The 20,655-nt window shown below is 46.1% G+C and overlaps 1 protein-coding gene and 1 long non-coding RNA gene across 2 annotated transcripts; one reads left to right on the top strand and one right to left on the bottom strand.

Moving 5' to 3' along the window:
• Positions 1-9,769: 9,769 nt before the first annotated feature.
• On the bottom strand, positions 9,770-11,053 carry LOC308237769. Its single transcript, XR_013959464.1, has 3 exons — positions 10,873-11,053; positions 10,343-10,400; positions 9,770-9,861 (listed from the first exon to the last, which is right to left on the bottom strand). It is a non-coding gene; the product is annotated as an uncharacterized lncRNA (long non-coding RNA).
• Positions 11,054-15,992: 4,939 nt separating this feature from the next.
• On the top strand, positions 15,993-19,486 carry FZD8 (frizzled class receptor 8). The gene has a single exon (XM_080648838.1). It carries the CDS (start codon positions 16,728-16,730, stop codon positions 18,786-18,788), a length of 2,061 nt encoding a protein of 686 aa, XP_080504964.1. The 5' UTR covers positions 15,993-16,727; the 3' UTR covers positions 18,789-19,486.
• The last annotated feature ends 1,169 nt before the right edge of the window (positions 19,487-20,655 follow it).

Raw genomic sequence — 20,655 nt, 5'->3', positions numbered from 1 at the left:
GGTCAGATAAAGAGCTTCACAGATAAGAAAAAGCTAAAGGAGTTCATCACCACCAAACCAGTATTATATGAAATGCTAAAAGGTATTCTTTAGGAAGAGGAAGAAGAAAAAAGTAAAGATAAAAATTATGAACAACAAGTACATATCTATCAACAAGTGAACCTAAAAATCAAGTGAATTAAAAATCTGAGGAACAAATAAACTGGTGAATATAATAGAATTAGGGGCATAGAAAGGGAGTGGACTGACAATGCTCAGAGGGAAAGGGGTGTGGGGGTGCAGGAAGAGACTGGACAAAAATCGTACACCTATGGATGAGGACAGTGCGGGGGAGGTAAGGGTAGAGGGTGGGGTGGGAACCAGGTGGAGGGGAGCTATGGGTGGGGGGGAAAGGAGAAACAATTGTAATAATCTGAACAATAAAGATTTAAAAAAAAAAAAAGAAAACTGTGGTACATTTACACAATGGAATAGTACGCTCCTATAAAAAAAGAAGGAATTCTTACCACTTGCAACAGCATGGATGGAACTGGAAAGCATTATGTTAAGTGAAATAAGCCAGTCAGTGAAAGAAAAATACCACATGATCTCACTCATTTATGGATAATAAAGAACATTATAACCTGATGATCAAAAAGATAGATACAGAGGCAGAGAAGCATCGAAGAAACTGTCAAATTACAGTGGGAAGGCTGGGGAGGGGCAGAGGGAGGTAAGAGATCAACCGAAGGACTTGTATGCATGCATATAAGCATAACCAATGGACTCAAGATACTGGCGCGGGTGGGGGGGAGAGTGACGGCATGTGCCGGGGGGTACAGGGATCCAGGAGAAGGTCAATGGGGGGAAAAAAGGAGACATGTACTACTGTTTGTAATACTTTAAAGAATAACAAAAAAGATACCTAGGAATAAACTTAACTAAGGACGTAAAAGACCTCTACTCAGAAAACTACAGGATGTTGAAAACAGAGATAGAGGAAGACATAAACAGATGGAAGAACATACCATGTTCATGGATTGGTAAAATCAACATCACTAAAATGTCCATACTACCCAAAGCAATCTATAGATTCAATGCACTTCCCATTAAAATACCAGCAGCATATTTCACAGATCTAGAAAGAACTCTCCAAAAATTAATCTGGAATACAAAAAGACCCTGAATAGCTGCAGTGATCCTAAGAAAGAAGAACAAAGTAGGAGGGATTTCAATACAAGATATCAAGATGTATTACAAAGCCATTGTTCTCAAAACTGCCTGGGTTCCCTATTTCTGGGTTCCCTATTCTATTCCATTTGTCTGTTTGGCACAAGAACAGACAAACAGACAAATGGAATAGAATAGGGAACCCAGAAATCAAACCAAACCACTATGCTCAATTAATATTTGACAAAGGAAGCAAGAACATACAATTGGACTCGAGAAAGTCTCTTCAATAAATGGTGCTGGGAAATTTGGTCAGACACATGCAAAAAAAAAAAAAAAAAAATGAAACTAGACCACCAACTTACACCATACACAAAAACAAACTCAAAATGGCTAAAAGGCTTAAACGTAAGATGGAAAACCATAAAAATATTAGAGGAATCCACAGGCAGCAAAATCTCAGATATATGCTGAAGCAATATCTTCACCTACACAGCTCCTAGGGCAATGGAAACTAAAGAGAAAATAAACAAATGGGACTACATCAAAATAAAAAGCTTCTGCCAGCAAAAGAAACCATCAACAAACAAGAAAATCCACTACAAAGAACATATTGCCAATGATATTTCAGATAAGGGTTTAGTCTCCAATTTCTGCTTTTAGAAATTTAGATATCTTTTTTAGAGAAACTCCTGAACATGTACACAAAGAGATATATACAAAGATATTCTCTGCAACAATAAGTATACTAATGAAATGTGGAAGCCATCAAACTGCCGGTCAATAGTGGAGTAAATTATAAAGTGAGGCTTATTCATACAATGGATTACTATGATCAGGTTAAAATTTGTACTCAGATCAATAGCAATATAATGTTGAGTTTATAAAGCTATGTGTAAAAGAATAGATACAATGTCACTTGTAAAATATTTGAGTCTATTCAAAACAATACTATATAGCTTATATATGTATAAAAAGTGCAAAAACAACTAAGGGTTCAACTCATAGTGTCTTTAGGATAGTGTTTACTTCTAGGGAAGGAGTATGGGGTGTGGGATTTTAGCCATATTTGTAAAGATTTATTTATTTAAAATATAAGAGATCTGAGACAATTGTGTCAAAATGTTAACACATTAAATATGGCTTGGATACTAGTATTTGTTGCATTTTTTGTATTTTCTAATATGTTTGAAATATTTTATAATATATATTTTTTTCTTTTATAAAAGAAAACAAACCAAAGTATTATGATGGTGGGAAGAATACAGTAGAATATATTACTACCTGGATTACAAAAATGTTTTTTATTTAATAAATCTTTATTGTTCAGATTATTACAGTTGTTCCTCTTTTCCCCCCATAGCTCCCCTCCACCCAGTTCCCACCCACCCTCTGCCCTTACCCCTCCCCACACTGTCCTCATCCATAGGTGTACAATTTTTGTCCAGTCTCTTCCTGCACCCCCACACCCCTTTCCCCCTGAGAATTGTCAGTCCACTCCCTTTCTATGCCAGATTCTATTATGTTCACCAGTTCATTCTGTTCCCCAGATTTATTATTCACTAGATTCTTAGATTCACTTGTTGATAGATATGTACTTGCTGTTCATAATTTTTATCTTTACCTTTTCTTCTTCTTCCTCTTCCTAAAGAATACCTTTCAGCATTTCATATAATACTGGTTTGGTGGTGATGAACTCCTTTAGCTTTTTCTTATCTGTGAAGCTCTTTATCTGACCTTCCATTCTGAATGATAGCTTTGCTGGGTAGAGTACTCTTGGTTGTAGGTTCTTGCTATTCATCACTTTGAATATTTCTTGCCACTCCCGTCTGGCCTGCACAGTTTCTGTTGAGAAATCAGCTGACAATCGTATGGGTGCTCCCTTGTAGGTAACTGTTTTTCTATTGCTGCTTTTAATATCCTCTCTTTGTCTTTTGCTCTTGGCATTTTAATTATGATGTGTCTTGGTGTGGTCCTCTTTGGATTCCTTTTGTTTGGGGTTCTCTGCGCTTCCTGGACTTGTAAATCTATTTCTTTCACTGGGGGACGGGGGTTGGGGATTTATTTCTTCACATAGGTTTTCAGTATCTTGCTCTCTCTCTTCTTCTGGCACCCCCATAATTTGGATGTTGGTACGCTTGAAGTTGTCCCAGAGGCTCCTTACACTATCTTCATATTTTTGGATTCTTTTTTCTTTTTGCTTTTCCTGTTGAGTGTTTTTTGCTTCTTTGTTTTTCAAATCTCTGACTTGATTCTTGCAATTCTCTAGTCTGCTGTTAGATCTCTGTATAATATTTTTTATTTTAGTCAGTGTATGCTTAATTTCTAGTTGGTCCTTTTTCATTTCCTCGAGGATCTCACTAAATTTATCGGCCTTTTCTAGAAAATTCTTGAAAAACCTTATAACCGTTGTTTGAACTCTATATCCAGTCATTTGCTTTCCTCCATTTCTTTCATTTGTGACCTGTTTCTTTGTCTCTACATTTTGGCTGCTTCCTTGAGTTGATAGAGTGGCTTTGTGTGCTAGGTGTCCTATAGGGCCCAGTGGCTCGGCCTCCCCAGTTACCTGAGGTGGACACTCTTGGTGCACCTCTTTGTGGGCTATGTGCACAGTCCTGTTGTAGTTTAGCCTTGATTGTTGTTGGTATCACTGGGAAGAATTGACCTTCAGGCCAATTGGCTATGAAGATCAGCTGTGGCTACCATGGGAGAACTTCTGTGCTGGAGACACCCTTATGAGACAAGACTTGCAAAATTGCAAAAGCCTCTGTGCTCAGCTTGGATGGGGTGGAGTCTCAGGGCGGAGCAGACAGCATTGGTTTCCCATCAGCCCTATCCTAAGAGGCCCCTGGGTCTCAGTGTCCCGCGGTAATCGCTGCAAGCACCTCTGAGAGAAAGCCACCCTCGAGTTTCGCCTGCTGCCAGACAGTCCAGTTTCTCCTCAAATGAGTCTGGGTCCCCAGAGTCTCAGCCGAAACTGGAGTTCAGAGCAGTCGGGAGCTTTTGTCTCCCTCCCGCTTGAGAAATCCAGCCGCGTACTCAGTTGCCAGTCCTCTGCACGTGTGTCTCTGCACCTCCAACTTCTGCAGCTCCTCTGAGTCTCAGTGTGCTTTTCTCATTCCTTCTAGTTGTAGAATTTCCACTCAGCCAGCCTTCCTGTGGTTCTGGATGATATCCGTTTTGTCTTTTAGTTGTAGTTTTGAAATTGTTGTGCAAGGCAGCAGTTTAGGTGTTTACCTATGCCGCCATCTTGGTTTCTTCTGGATTACAAAAATATTGAAAAATAAGATATGATGCAGCCAATGGAGGATAAAATAACTCTTTATAACCAACAAAGCTGATCGTAGAAAATGTGGCTTTTATTTATGGACTATTTTCCACCACAAAGCAGACTTATTCTAGGTTGCTGGCAGTCCTGGGGAAAGGCATACATTTATCTATTGGAACAGAGTATTCTAGAGGGGTATCAGGTGGAAAACAGAGAGCAATACATATCTCAGACCTCCAAAACCACAGCCAAATAAGGGGAGGGGGACAAGTTTGCAGCCAAGAGTGCTATGCCAGGGAAGATCTTTACTTAAATGGAAATGTCAGAATGGGGAAAATACACTCCCCAAAATTGAAAACCCTCAACACAATAATTCTGCTGTGAGATCAGCATTTGTGTGAAGCACTCAGAATAAAGCTGCTTTGCCAAAACCGGTTTGGCTCAGTGGATAGAGCGTCGGCCTGCGGACTGGGGGGTCCTGGGTTCGATTCCGGTCAAGGGCATGTGGCTTAGTTGCGGGCACATCCCCAGTGGGGGCTGTGCAAGAGGCAGCTGATCGATGTTTCTCTCTCATCGATGTTTCTGACTATCTATCCCTCTTCCTTCCTCTCTGTAAAAAATCAATAAAATATATTAAAAAAAAAAAAAAAAAAAAAGCTGCTTTGGTCATTTCTGTTGATACTAGAGGCCCGGTGCATGAAATTTGTGCACTTGGGGTGGGGGAGTCCCTCAGCCTGGCCTGGGCCCTCTCACAGTCCAGGAGCCCTGGGGGGATGTCCGACTGATGGCCGTCAATTAGACATCCTTAGTGTTGCCACGGAGGTGGGAGAAGCTCCCACCACTGCTGATGTGCTCGCCAGCAGTGAGCCCAGCTTCTGGCTGAGTGGCGCTCCCCCTGTGGGAGCACACTGACCACCAGGGGGCAGCTCCTGCATTGAGTGTCTGCCCCCTGGTGGTCAGCACACATCATAGTGACCAGTCATTCCACCATTTGGTCATTTTCATATTAGCCTTTTATTATGTAGGATATGCTATAGATGAGGCCCCCTAGAACCATAAGAAATGCAAAAAAAAAAAATCACTGTTAATTCATTCTTGAATTGCCCCCACTTAAAATCAAATTGCTTCCCCCCCACCCCCAACCCCATGAGGCGTGTGGTGCACCTTGGGAACCACTGGGCTTGACACTTTTCCTCTCGGACCTTCATTTCTGAATACATACGCATATACCATGGGAATTATAATCTCTTCTCCGCCTACCTCACTGGGTTATCATGAGGAGGTTCTGAGCTAATAAACCTAGAAATGTTTCATCAAGTGATGTTTAAATGGGAAGGGATTGTTATTTTTAAGCCCAGGGGTACCCTTGCAGGTAGCAGGTGCTGATTAGGGGAGGAGGGCATGATTGTTTCCTGGGACTGTAGCTATGGAAGCTTTGCAGAGGGTTCTGCAGGCCTCGGAGTGGTGGGCTCTGGCCAGCAGCCCTGTAGCGGTGGTCGTCCCTGGAGGCGCTGGCAGGGGGCAAGGAGTTAGGGGGGCGCTAGGGGGGTGGCGAGGCCGAAGGGGGAGTAACTGTCAAACCTTCCTGTTTGGCGCCATTCTTTAAATTGTACGTGGTGGTTTCACAGCTGTACCTGCTCAGGGCGGGGCTCCAATCTCCTGGAGCCGGCTGGGGGCTGGGCCAGGGCGGAGCCAGGCAGGCTAGGAGGGTGGGTTTAGCTGCACCCCCAGCAAGGTTCAGTGTGCTTCTGCTGCAGAGATGGCACTGCTGCTGTGGGGCGGGAGGGTCTGACCCTGGGGGGCCACTCAGGACTGCCTCCACCCAGGTCTGGAGTTGTAGGGGGGAGAGGCATGCCTGGCCCCAGCAGAGGAGGCCCAGCAGTGGCGGGCCGTGGGTCCTGGGTGCCTCAGGGGCGCTGACGGGTGGTCGCTGGCATGCTATTGTGGGCGCCCCTGGCAGGGGTGGTGGGGGGAAGAGATCGGGAGTCAGAGGTGGGGGCTGCAGCTACCCCCAAGGCTGGGTCTTCTCCCCATCTGGTCAGCCTCCACATCCCCTGGGGGTGCTGGGGCTGGGGTAGGGTGTCTGTGCAGGGGGATTAGAAGAGCTCCCCATGGCCGCTTCCTCTTCCTTCTTTGCAGTCTAGGCTCCTGTCAGGCAGTCTCCTCAGACCCCTGGGAACTTGGCTCCGGCTGCTTGCCCCCTGCTGCGCATGCATCAATATGCAAACTGGTCATTATGGGGACACCGTCACTGACAAATTAGCATATTACCTCTTTATATATCTAAACTTCTTATGAGACATTGGTTAGGAGAGGTAAGGTCAGCACTGGTATTTTTCTGAATTTGGGTGTTCATATGACATCATAAATATCATCCATAACTGATATTATCAAATTTTTGTGTTCATCAAAATAGCCTCATTTGGGGTTCTTTAACCCATTGTACGCCATAAGCATCTGTAGAAGCAAGCGGCGGACCTTCCCTACACACCACGCGTGTCTATAAAAAAAATGTTTTCCCTAAGTGTCGGCCCTGACCAACTTTAAAATCATTTTTTGTAAGAATTTTCAGCTGAAAATATTCAAGAACACCTGAATTGTGAATAATATATTTATTTTTATAGTATTCATTGAAAATTGATTTTTTAAATTAAATTCAAAATATCGTGGCATGTAGGGATGTTTCCATTTTGGATACGTGGCAGTTAACTGGTTAGTTGATATTTTTGTCCATTTCATCATTGGAACACATATATTTTTTATCTATTTATATATTGTAGTTTGGTGCAAGATTTTCTTGGAAGATTTCACTGTTTAAAAACACTATGATATGCCCTGGCCGGTTTTTCTCAGTGGTTAGAGCATTGGCCAGGGGACTGAAGGGTCTCGGGTTCGATTCCTGGTCAAGGGCACGTACCTGGTTTCCAGCCCAGGTAGGGACACATCTCTCATGTCGATGTTTCTCTCTCTCCACCTCCCCCTTCTCCCTCCCTTCCACTCTCTATAGAAGTCAATGGAAAAAATATCCTCAGGTGAAGATTAAAAAACAAAAACTGTGATACAAAATGTGGTAGTGGAATGAGCCTCACCTATAAAACATGTCTTTTAACATCTATCACGTAAATTTTCCATGAGGCTTGGACATTATATAGAGATGGAGATAAAGATGAATACTGTTATGGTGCAGAATATTGGTTGCCCAGCCAACATCCATCTTTTACTTCCCCTCTTCCTTCTTATAAACCCCAATTTTATTCAGTTTTTCACCCTCCTCCACATGGCCAGGTCCTTCAGAAAAAGAGGAACTACCATGTTTTCCCGAAAATAAGACAGTGTCTTATATTAATTTTTGCCCCCAAAGACACGCTAGGTCTTATTTTCAGGGGATGTCTTATTTTTCCATGAAGAAGAATACGGTACACATTTATTGTTAAATGAAAATAAAGGAAATTTATTACCTGTGTACGGTGGTACAGTAGTACGGTAGTTGTCAACACAAACCAGACAAACTGTGAATCCTACAGTATCAAGAATTTACTCATTTATTCAATGACAATCATGTCATCATATTCTGGAACATCATCATAACAATCCAATTCCTGAATTTCCTGGTGAATTTCTTGTGACTCCATTTCTTTCAGAATCAGTGGACCAAATCTCTCATGTTTAGCAATAGCACTGTCTTTAAATGAGTACTTCTTGTCAAGGTACCTGCTCGCAGTGCATTTGCAATGCAACTGTCAGTGATTTTCTCCCATGAATTCTTCACCCAAGTCACAACTTCTTGCAGTTTAGGTTTCACAAAGTTTCCACGCTGATTTCTCTCCATTCTATTTTCAATGTAGTCATTAATTTCCATGCGCAAATTGTCTTTGAATGGCTTGTTTATTGCAATATCAAGAGTCTGGAGATAGGCCGTCATTCCTGCAGGAATCATTATCTGATCTATTTTTCTTTCGTGAAGAAATGTCTTCATGTCTTTAGCGCGGTGAGTGCTGGCTGCATCCCAGACTAGCAGACCTCTTTGGCTCCCTCACATAACAAGCGGCAGCATTAAATCGACCCACTTCCTTATAACTGCTTGTGTGGCCCAGGCTTTTTCAGTTTCAAGAATAAAAACGCCCAAAACACATTCAATCTTTTCCTTCTTGCCCTTAGAAATTATTAAAGGTGGGATTTTAGTGCCATCCAGACGAATTGCCAAAATACAGGAAACACGTGCACTTTTGTAAGCAGTGGAGGGAATGTACGCTAAGAAGGCACCCCGCTGTTCAATTGTTGTTTGAGATGATTGGCCCATAAACACTGCAGTTTCATCCATAGCAATCATGTTGGAAAGATTGTATTTAGAGAAGTCAGCATCGTCAATAAAGGACTTGAATGCAAGTGCTCGCTTAATAACTTGAGTATCTTCCAACCTAAACAATGTTGTAGATCTTCTTAAAGACAATTCACTTCGCTGAAGGAAATTATCCAGCCAGTGTTGTGATGCTTTGAAGTCTTCGGGGGCTATGTCAAACTGTGGTGCCATTGCAAGGGCAAATTCTTGAATCTGAGCCCTATTCACAACCAAAGCCTTTGCTCTCCTGTCAACAACCCATTCACAGATCAGGTCTTCCAGCTCGGAAAATAATGGTTGCCGACCTGATCCACACTTGCGCTTTTTAGCATTTCCCTTGTGCACTTGTTCAATGAGGTTACCATACTCTGCTCGCCATTTTCGGAACAATCAGATACTCAACATCTTCTCTTTGCAGAAAGCAGTAAGATTTTGGCCCCAAGAGTCTTCCACGATTCCTTTCTTGTACTCCACGGAGTAGCTTTTTCTTTTTGCGCTCATTTCTAGGGGTACAAAAAAAGGAATTGGGGTATCAAGGTGGGGGGGAGGGGGATCACTCAAAATGACACAGGGGGGATCAGAGGGGAGAATCAAAATAACACAGGAGAATCAGAGGGGGGATTACCATTTTAGTAACCCCTTTTGATCCTCCTGTGTCATTTTGATTGCCCCCTCTGATCCTCCTGTGTCATTTTAAGTGATCCCCCTCCCCCCACCCCTGTGCCACTGAACACCTTCACCAGACATCCCCCCTACCCCTTTATCAGACATTTACCCCCTGGGGCCTGCCTGGGGACTGTCACTGGGCTTGCTGGGGCCTGGATCTGGGCTGGAGCAGGGTCTTCCACTGACTGAGAACCTTCAGTCATCATGAAGGCAGCCGCAAGCATCAGGTAGTGTCACCAGAGACAGACCAGCACTCACCACCTTCGCCGCGTCCTGTCCGCTCTAATCCTCCTGTTCTTCTACACGCATCTGCGAAAGTCTCCTCCTCTCTCCCGCCCTGCACTCACCGCTCACTCCGACCTCCGCTCCGCCTCCACACAGCAGTGATGTCAGGACTCCACATAACGTCACTGGTTGCTAGACGCCAGTCGGGGCGGCCCTAGCAACCAGTTTACGGTAAATTAATTTTCATTCTGAGACAGAGCCTGGGGGCCTTATTTTCGGGGGATGCATTATATTTCACTCAGAAGGAAACCTGTAAGTAGGTCTTATTTTCGGAGAAGGTCTTATTTTCGGGGAAGCACGGTATTAGGCAACATTTTGATGAACTTTTTTAATGCATATATAGTAATATAATTGGGCTCATACCATAAGTTTTATATCCTGTTTTATTTCACTTACTGGTATATTTTTAACAGATTCTAAACTAGGATTTTTCAAACTGGACCCTACTGGATTGTTTGAGAAAGCATAACAGGACTTCATATTAATGTTTAGGTATTATTGCAATAAACTCAATACATTAATGCAATCAATTTTACTTTATCTTTATTAATTACACTACAAATTATACTTATTATAAGCTACAAGATTAATCCTGTTGAAATACATTTTTTTCTAAGAGCAAGGAAGACTCATACCAGAATGATAATCAAGTGCTGTCATCTCTTGAAAAAAATTACACCTGTTTATCTGAATCTGGTCAAAGAGAAACAAAATAGAAATGCCATTATCATCTCCACCACCTCCATACCCTTAGTACTCTAATAATTATTTGTATTGCTAATGTAAATTTTATTATTGTTTGAGATCACATTTTATTGTTACCAGAGTAAACTCTTACCTGTACCAAAATTTTTCTGGTATACAGGTTCTTTCACATTCATAAGCCCTTCAGCGATATTAATCAATAGTTTCTCCTACATTATATTTAAACTAGAGGCCCAGCACACGAAGTAGTGCATGGGTAGGGTCCCTAGGCCTAGCCTGTGATCAGGGCCATCTTCTGCCCGCTCGCCAGTTCCCAGTGCCACCCCGCCACCACACCCCAGTTCACCGTGGTTCCCCGATCACAGTATAGCTCCAGTTCCCTGGAGCCTGCAGGCTAGGGGAATGGACCCAGAGGTCGGCCATTCAGCCCACTCACCAGTCCCGCCCCGCCGCCACTCACTTAGGTTCGCCGTGGTTCCCTGTTTGCCATGCTGCAATCCGAGCCTGAGGCTGGGGTGCTGGGGGGGCCTGAGAGGTGGTCAATACACCTCAGGGCCACTGGTCAAGCAGTCGCTCCAGTCATTATGCTTATGGTCGCTGGCCTTTTATTATATACAATATTTTTAAAGTTATATGGTATTAGACTAAAAAGACTAAAAAATAAGCTTCCAAAATTGTGTTCATGTTTTTAATGAAGTCTCCAAAAGGGAGGGGAGATGCTTAACAAAAAGGAAATAAGGAGTTACACTCTGAAGTTTATACACATTTAAATAAAATAAGTAGTCAGCTGTTTGACATTTGTATCAACTGAATAGAGAACTATATGGTGAGAACTTCAAAATGGAAAAAAAATGTAAGTACGAAGTTCTTCTTGAATCTCAATAATTCATAGCCCTGAAGAAAATACTTTTGAAAACTAGGAATGTTGGCTGTATAATATTGCTTGAAAGTTAATCCCAAATAGTAATGTGTGGATGAGTGCTGTTTGTCTACTCAATAGCCATTCTCCCCTCCTCTGCCTCCTTGCCACAAGAGCACCAGCCACCCACAAGACCTTAGCTTTCACAGCCTTCCTTGCAGTTAAGAGTGGGGTGACAGGTTCAAATAAGTGGGACCTAAGGGGTAGTTAGTCAAAGTCCTTCCAGGAAGGGTTTTCTTTTCTAATAAGTGAGCTGCACAAGGGGCGGTCCTGCCAGCCTTCCTGCTCAGCTGCTGTCCAGTGAAATGTAATGATTCAGCAGAGGGAGGCCCCATGTAACTAGAGGGCAAGCCAACAGACTAGAAACCCACTCTCAGGCCTGACATTGTTGAGTGACAGAATGAACCAGTGGTGGACCTTCCTGCTTCTGGACTTATTGATACATTAAATTGTGTCCTTCTTGGCTAAGCAAGTTTTACCTAGGAGGTCTTTATTGTACCTGAAAGATCCCAAAGTATATTCTATGTCATAAGAGTTTCAGTATCTAGTGTGATTGATGGGAAAAATCAATTATTGATTTTTAGAACTTATTTTAGAATAATTATAAAATTAAATAATGACAGTACAGTTGCCACTTTTCAAAATGGCAGTTGCATATAAAATGAGAATCTGATTCCTGGCCAGTGGCACATATTTGCCTCATTTATCTCTATCCATTCACAAGATGGCCTTGTTACAGCAGACACAGAATCCTTTTCCTAGTGATGGAGAAAATAAGAGGATGACCTTTACTACAGTTTAATGTTAATATGAAAGAATATAAAAATAATCTCACCCATTCTGATTCTAATAGAGATTGAAGCAAGACCAGTTAATCACTACCTTGCCTTCCAGTCATAAAGTGGTAGGTAACTCAAGAGATATCAGCCTTTGAAAGACAGATTTTAAAACACCAAGAAACCCTAAAATTACTCAGTGGGGTTTTATATTATTTAATAATATAGCATTTCATTGTTTCCCTGAAAGAAAATAAACTTTTAGGAGAAACAATTATTGTTTTATAAAACACCTGAGAAATAGCATTAGTTAGCAGAGTTCTCTGCTTCATTTCTGGGACATATCATTTTATTGGCATGTTAGACCCAGTCTTGTATCAAGAATTTTATGATGCATTTTTAAATTAAAATCCACTGAAACATAATTTTTTGAAGTTTCTTAAATTCAAGACAGACAATATATCTAACTTAGAATAATTATAAAATTAAATAATGATGTTTTGTAAAGGATTCCCTCTTCTGAGTTAGATTCGTGCCTTCATCTATTTATGTTATTAAGCTTGCGGGGCTATTCTGGAACAAGATATCTGTTCAGAAATCCCTCTAGAAACTTTCTTACATTATTTATGTCACTACTAAAGCTATTTCCCTTCCCTTAAAGAACAGCTGCTTACGTACAAAAGAACAAAATCATTATTAAGCCAACAATGTTGATAAACAATTCTGGTTTGCTCCTAGCTGTACCATAGTTGCCTTTTATACACTAACTGGAGGCCCAATGCACAAAATTTGTGCAACAGTAAGCCTTCCTTCCCCTGGCTGCTGGCACAGGATTCCCTCACAGAGGGAGGCCCCACCCACCCACCACAGCCCACTGGTCAGTCGCCTGGGCCTCCCTCTGCAGGGTGATCATGGGGAGATGGCCAGGCCAGACCAATCGCATCGCACCCGCCTTGGCTGTCCTGGCGCCAGTGGGTGTCATAGCGTGGTCCCAAATGGTCGTTTCGAGGCCGTTGGGTTAATTTGCATATTATGCTTTTATTATATAGGATTGATTTCCTAAATCTCTGCACTCAAAGATTGTCAAGTATAGCCAGTTAATTTAATAGTATATTTTAAATGCTATTCTCATTTTCTCTCAGTTAGAAGTAAATTTTAATGATTTTTACATAAATGGTTTTAATCTCACAAGTCAGATCCCCTAAATAGCTTATACAATTTTTGAAAGCTCTGAACTTTTATTTGCTTATTTTCTCCTGCAAGCTTAATATACTTAACAAAAAGTTCCATATTCCACATCATCAAAGCTTTCATCTTGACTCAAAGGAAAAAAAGAAAAAATTAAAAGCCAAAATCAACTATTTTCAGCCTCAATTTTCAAATGTCATTTGTTTTCACCTAATTCTAGTAAATTTATATAGTGTAATTCTAAACTTCGCTATTTGACATTTCCCTGCTGAAGAAAAGCAGTAGAAACTTTTCACCATCTGTGCTGTTTTTGGAAACCAGCCTCTCCCATCTGTGGTCTGGGCCAAGCATCACGGGGTAGCGGGGCGGGGGTGGGTGGGGGGGAATGGAGGGGGGCGCGTTGCCTTCACAACTGCTCTCAGAACGCTAACTCTAGGAATTACCAGTTGTTACTCTGCAGTTGAATGTTCTGGAGAATGGCCCTCTATTAATAAGGTACCAACAAAAGAAACAGGTAACTTTCTTAAAAGAGAATACCAATTAGGAGAGGGGAAAAGAATTGATAGAAAGACCTAGCAAAAGTCGAGTCTTTACATTTTTAATAGACCATTTTCTGCTAAATCAGCTAATTTCTGAAGCCTTTGAATTTCAAAATCTTATGGAATTCAGTTTTTCCAAACTAAGGTGCTAAAGAAGTGTTGTTTTTCAGTATAAAGAGTTTCTAACTAACCAGACTTCAGTTGAGGTGGGTGGGGGGGGGGGGGGGTATGGTGAGTATACAGAACTTGCCAAACGGGGGCGGGGGGAGCGGCGCGGGGAGGGGCGGTCTGCCTTTCTTTAGAACGTGGTGCAAAATGAGGTTGCTAAACTAGAAATAACAGAAGGAGGAAGACATAGAGTCCATTATCTCAAGCAATATACAAATGTGCTAGTAATTTTTGTTTCGTGAGAGTTGTTTTTGAACAACTACCACCACCACCACCACCCCCCCCCGAAAAAGTTAACTGGCCTCAAACGTACCTTTAATTCTTCTTCTATTTCCAAACTCTCAATAACTTTGGTTCTCAAGCTCTACTCACACCTGTGAAACCTGACAAATGGCAAAAATCTTGACAAGACAACAAGAGAGGGAAGAGGATAGGAAAAGGGACAGGGGATGGGAGACGGGATGGGAGGGAAGGGGAGGGAGGGAAAGGAGGAGGGAGGAAAAAGGTAGAGGGTAAGGGAGAGGGAGGGGGAGGGGAGGAAGGTAGAGAGGGAGGAAGAGGGAAAACGAGAACAAGCACTTTGCCACCCTCCTGGCCAAGTGAAATGCTGGTTCCAGAGATTACAGTAATTACAGCCCCAGCATGAATTCCATACAAGCGCTAAATGAAACAGCACATCAATTAAAAAAAATAAACACTCCATTCTAGGAGAAAGACAACCCCCTGGGAAGTCCTAACTAGCGTAAATGAACCTGCCAGGCCGCAAGCCCCACGTCCCCCCACCCCCACCTCCCCCCGCCCACCACCACCGTCCCCTCCACTCCCCACTCCCAACCTCCCCCCGCCCACCACCACCCCCCCCACACACACACCACCATCATCACCACCAACAACTTAAGGTGGTCGCGGGGCTAGCGCGGGCACAACTGGTCGGCGGCGTCCCCAGTGGCTGCTAAAAGCAGCCAGGGACCCTCTCCACTCTGCAGACCACGAAGACGCGTCCTCACGTCAGCTCCAGGGCGCAGCACCACCTCCCAAAGAAGAGAAGGCAGCTCTGGCAAATACACGTGAACTTTGCATAGATGTACGTGTTCCAAAAGTACAAGGTGGAGAGTGAATCCAGCCGCAGTTTCCAGTCTGTCCTATTTATAAGTTTTTCATTCTTTTTTAAGGTGAAGGGAATTATTTTCCTTAAGGAAGAAATGGGTCCCGGGTGCCTTACATATTTATCTCATCTCATTATCAAAATCCCCTTTGAGATATTACCTCGCTCTCCCAATTAGGACACGGAGGCCCGCCCAGGTCACTCGGCAGGCAGAGGCAGGAGAACCCCGGGGCCGCCCGGGTACCGCGCGACCCTCGCGTGTCCGCAGGTGGGCGCCGGGACACCTCCGTCCGAGCTGTCCCCGGCCTACCCCACCATCCAAAATATACTGCCATCTTTCCCGTTTCTCCCACATTTCCAAGCCTCAAAGACCATTATTTTGAGAAATCCAAGTAGGGTACCCTTTCTCGGATTTCCCACCGTGCCCGGCCCCAGCTCACGGAGGGGCGCGGGCCCCCATGGCCCATAGGCCACAAACCACATTCGGAGAGACTCTTAAACGGGGACTTAATTTGTTAAAAACGGGCCTAGAAGAGCGTGCACTGAGTTAAAACTTCGTCCCCAGTCCCCAAGTGCAGATTTATAAATGTAACCGAGAAAAAAAGAAATGGAACCGAGTCCTCAGACGCGCATTGAGCGGGCGGGCAAGGGGCGGCAGTCGTGGCCAATTCTCCGTCTCTGTGGTCGATCCCAAGGTTACCCAAACTCTCCAGCCGCAGATACCGCGCATGACTGTGCGGCCACTTGGACGGCCTTAAGGAAGGCAGGGCCTAAGGAGCGAGAAGACTCCGCCCCGTTTCCTGAGATTGGCGTGCCAGGCCGAGGGCGGAAACCGAGTCCGCGCGGTATAAATATTCATGAGACGGCGCGGAGACTGGCGGGGCCGCAACGGGGAAGTTCGGTGAAGGGCGCAGCTCCGGCCGAAGAGGAGGTAGCTGTGGGCGCCAATCGCGCCGCTCAGGTGTCTGCTCCGCCTTCCGGTCTGGATTTGGTTCTGCATGTCTAGCGAGAAGGGGGCAGCCTGCACTTCGCCGATTGCTGGCTGGAGCACGAAGCGGACTTTTACCGGACCGACGCCGTGGAGAGAGGGATACGGCCTCGGTGAAGGCGGGTCCCTACTCCGGAGGCAGCAGAGCGGCTTTGGGAACGAGCATGAACCCCCGGGGGGGCGTAAGGGGCCATAGGGGCTGACCCCGCGCGGAAGCGGCCTGGCCCAGCCATCTTGACTGCGCGCGGCGGCCCGAAAGGAAACTTGCTGCGCCGCCGCCCTCTGCGCTGGGCCAAGTCGCCGGCGCCGGCGAGACGCGGAGAGAACGCGAGAGAGTGGAGGACGATGAGCCGGGGGCCAGCCACTCTGCTCCAAAAGGGCTGAGCTCGACCAGGGCAGACCCTCGGGGACTGTAGCGCACTCCTGCAGCCACCCTCAGCTCCCCGGAGCGGCGGGCTGCGCTGTGTGGACGTGTCCTGAGAAGGCATTAGGGACTAGGCAGATAAACAACCTCTCGAGAGAAGCAGGAGAAAGACGAGTAGGGCACTCACTCTCTTCTCCGGCTCTCTCTCTCTCTTTCTGGGTCCTCCGGAGCCCCTCTGTTCACTGCCAGGAGGGCGAGGGGACGAAGCATGGAGTGGAGTTACCTGTTGGAAGTGACCTCCGTGCTGGCCACCTTGACGCTGTTGCAGCGCTCCAGCGGCGCTGCGGCCGCCTCGGCCAAGGAGCTGGCTTGCCAAGAGATCACTGTGCCGCTGTGCAAGGGTATCGGCTATAACTACACCTACATGCCCAACCAGTTCAACCACGACACGCAGGACGAGGCGGGTCTGGAAGTGCACCAGTTCTGGCCGCTGGTAGAAATCCAGTGCTCGCCCGATCTCAAGTTCTTCCTGTGCAGCATGTACACGCCCATCTGCCTGGAGGACTACAAGAAGCCCCTGCCTCCCTGCCGCTCTGTGTGCGAGCGCGCCAAGGCCGGATGCGCACCCCTCATGCGCCAGTATGGCTTTGCCTGGCCGGACCGCATGCGCTGCGACAGGCTGCCCGAACAGGGAAACCCGGACACGCTGTGCATGGACTACAACCACACCGACCTCACCACAGCTGCGCCCAGCCCGCCGCGCCGCCTGCCGCCGCTGCCGCCTCCCGGGGAACGGCCGCCCTCCGGCAGCGGCCACGGCCGCCCGTCAGGGGCCAGGCCCGCGTCCCGAGGAAAGGGCGGGGGCATCGGGGACGCGGCGTCTCCCCCGACACGCGTCGGCGGGAAGGCGCGGCCCCCTGGCGGCGGCGCGGCGCCCTGCGAGCCGGGCTGCCAGTGCCGAGCTCCAATGGTGAGTGTGGCCAGCGAGAGGCACCCGCTGTACAACCGCGTCAAGACTGGCCAAATTGCCAACTGCGCGCTGCCCTGCCACAATCCCTTCTTCAGCCAGGACGAACGAGCTTTCACCGTCTTCTGGATCGGCCTGTGGTCTGTGCTCTGCTTTGTGTCCACCTTCGCTACCGTGTCTACCTTCCTCATCGACATGGAACGCTTCAAGTACCCGGAGCGGCCCATCATCTTCCTCTCAGCCTGCTACCTCTTCGTGTCCGTTGGCTACCTGGTACGCCTCGTGGCGGGGCATGAAAAGGTGGCGTGCAGCGGTGGCGCGCCCGGCGCAGGTGGCGCGGGCAGTGCGGGTGGCGCGGCTGCTGCGGGCGCGGGCACGGGCGCGGCCGGGACTGGCGCAGGCAGCCCAGGCGGGCGCGGTGAGTACGAGGAGCTGGGCACGGTGGAGCAGCACGTGCGCTACGAGACCACAGGCCCGGCCCTGTGCACCGTGGTCTTCCTGTTGGTCTACTTCTTCGGCATGGCCAGCTCTATCTGGTGGGTGATTCTGTCGCTCACGTGGTTCCTGGCAGCGGGCATGAAATGGGGCAACGAGGCCATCGCGGGCTACTCGCAGTACTTCCACCTGGCCGCGTGGCTCGTGCCCAGTGTGAAGTCTATCGCGGTGCTGGCTCTCAGCTCCGTGGACGGCGACCCGGTGGCGGGCATCTGCTACGTGGGCAACCAGAGCCTCGACAACCTGCGCGGCTTCGTGCTGGCGCCACTCGTCATCTACCTCTTCATTGGCACCATGTTCCTGCTGGCCGGCTTCGTGTCTCTCTTCCGCATCCGCTCAGTCATAAAACAGCAGGGCGGCCCCACCAAGACGCACAAGCTGGAGAAGCTCATGATTCGCCTGGGCCTCTTCACTGTGCTCTACACAGTGCCCGCTGCAATAGTGGTCGCCTGCCTCTTTTACGAGCAGCACAACCGCCCGCGCTGGGAGGCCACGCACAACTGTCCGTGCCTGCGGGATCTGCAGCCGGACCAGGCACGCAGGCCTGATTATGCGGTGTTCATGCTCAAGTACTTCATGTGCCTGGTCGTGGGCATCACCTCAGGTGTGTGGGTCTGGTCAGGCAAGACGCTTGAGTCCTGGCGGGCCCTATGCACCCGCTGCTGCTGGGCCAGCAAGGGTGCCGCGGTGGGCGGGGGTGCTGGCGTGAGAGACACTAGCGGGCCAGGCGGGGGCGGGGGGGCCGGCGGGGGGCCGGGTGGGGGAGCGGGCTCGCTCTACAGTGACGTCAGCACAGGCCTGACGTGGCGATCTGGCACCGCCAGCTCACTGTCTTACCCAAAGCAGATGCCTTTGTCCCAAGTCTGAGCAGAGGGAAGGAAAGGGCGGCGAGGAGGCCAAGAACTGCGAAGGGACACTCCAAGGGCTGATGTTCCCACCCCTTCGCCGTTATTTTGACTGCTATTAGCATGATCATGAACTCTTAATGGTATCCATTAGCTGACACTTAAATGACTGGCTTAGAACAAAGTACCTGGCATTGGGGACTCCCAGACCCAGCCTCCTTTCCTCCATTGATATGCGAGGAGCTCCTCTAGGGAGGTGGGAGACATACATCTCTATTGGCAGAGAAGGGTGGACTCTGCAGCGTTCCCAGAACCCAAGGCTTGGAGCCCTCCTTGGTTGCCATTCGTGGAACTTGAAGCCAGATCTACAGATTTTACCCGAGGGACCTATTTTTCTCCTATGTAAACTCTTACTCCTTATGCATCCTGAAGGAGGGATGATCACGATCTAACTGGATTGCATGGTTTGGGTATTCTTAATGACCAGGCAAATGCCTTAAGTAAATAAACATGAAATGTCTTAATTATACACCCCAAGTAAATATGGGTTTCTTACATTAGAGGATGTATTTATATAATTATTTGTTAAGTGTAAAAAAATGTAAAAATATGTACATATCCAGAGATATACAGTCTGTACATTTTTTGTAAAAAGTTTAGAGGTCATTCCTGTAAAAAATATAAGTATTCTATTTTGTCAATAAAATGACTTTTGATAAATGATTTAAACATTGCCCTCTCCCCCTACCTCTTCTAAGCTGTTACCTTTAAATTACAATTTTGTAACTTAGGTTCCTTTAAAGTGTTTGCTAAGAACATGTTGGAAAAATGGACCCTTTCTGGTTTCTCTGTACACTGATCTTAGGTATGGAGAAAATGACCTGTTAATTCCAGTTCTTAAGTTGTTAGTAACGTAAAAATCACTGTTGAACTGAAATCAAAACTGAGTTTTTCACCTTCCAAAGAGACGGTGTTTTTAATGGTAGCTCTTTTTTGATCCATGGATAACGCTCACCTTAGCATGTGTATATGGACTATTGCAAGGAAGTAATTCCACTCAGGCCTTGTTATTTATCTTGTATAATATTACTAAACGATTTAAAACTCCACATTTTTTTCTCTCTAATGTCCATAATTTTGAAAGCACCTGGACTGAACATGCTGTTGAAGTGTAAAGGTGAATGTTTTAAACCCTCAGAATACACTGTACAGTATGTATAAGTCACTTGACACTCTGTGGTGGAACAGGCATCCTTAATGGATTAAACTAATGGGTTAACATCTTAATGACCTTCCAGGCTTGTGTATATCAAATGTGCTGCTTTTCTTGGAGAAAAGGCTATTGTTCTTCTGTCAACACTAAACTAATTTATTTGAGCAGAAGGCTGTTGAATTAGCAGAAGAATGCTTTGGCAATTGTTGAACTTTTTACCTGTCTGCCCAGTAGCCCAGCACATCATTTCTTTCAGAGGAGCTAAATGAATAGTGTTAATCTGTAGGGAACTTGGTCTTTTGAGTTTGAAAAACTTTGATCTTTTCTCTCCAAATGTGCTGTAAAACTGACGTTTCTTTAGCTGTTGCCAGGCTCCTCTTGGTACATACCAGTTGGCCACCATGGAGCCTTAAAGTTCTTCCATTAAAGGGATGTGGGACTTTTACTTTAAAAGGGAGAGAGCTAAGGAGAGGAAGACTTGTAACAGTGAAGACCAGAAGCATAAGTATGCTCAGCCTTTTAAACAGCTTTTCCAGGCATTGTTAGCCAGCCTGCAGGCAGCTAGGAATGGGTTGAAGCATCATAGAAAAGGGCTCTGAATGCCCTACAGGTGGTCTGCACACATAATCCCCCAATTTAAAGCATTTTCCTTTGCTGGACAATTGTATTACAAAAC

The sequence above is a fragment of the Plecotus auritus genome (genome assembly GCF_963455305.1).
Source record: "Plecotus auritus genome assembly, chromosome: 1".
NCBI classification, from domain to species: domain Eukaryota; kingdom Metazoa; phylum Chordata; class Mammalia; order Chiroptera; family Vespertilionidae; genus Plecotus; species Plecotus auritus.
Note: the sequence above shows the minus strand (reverse complement) of the source record. Positions and strands in the feature narration are given on the sequence as shown.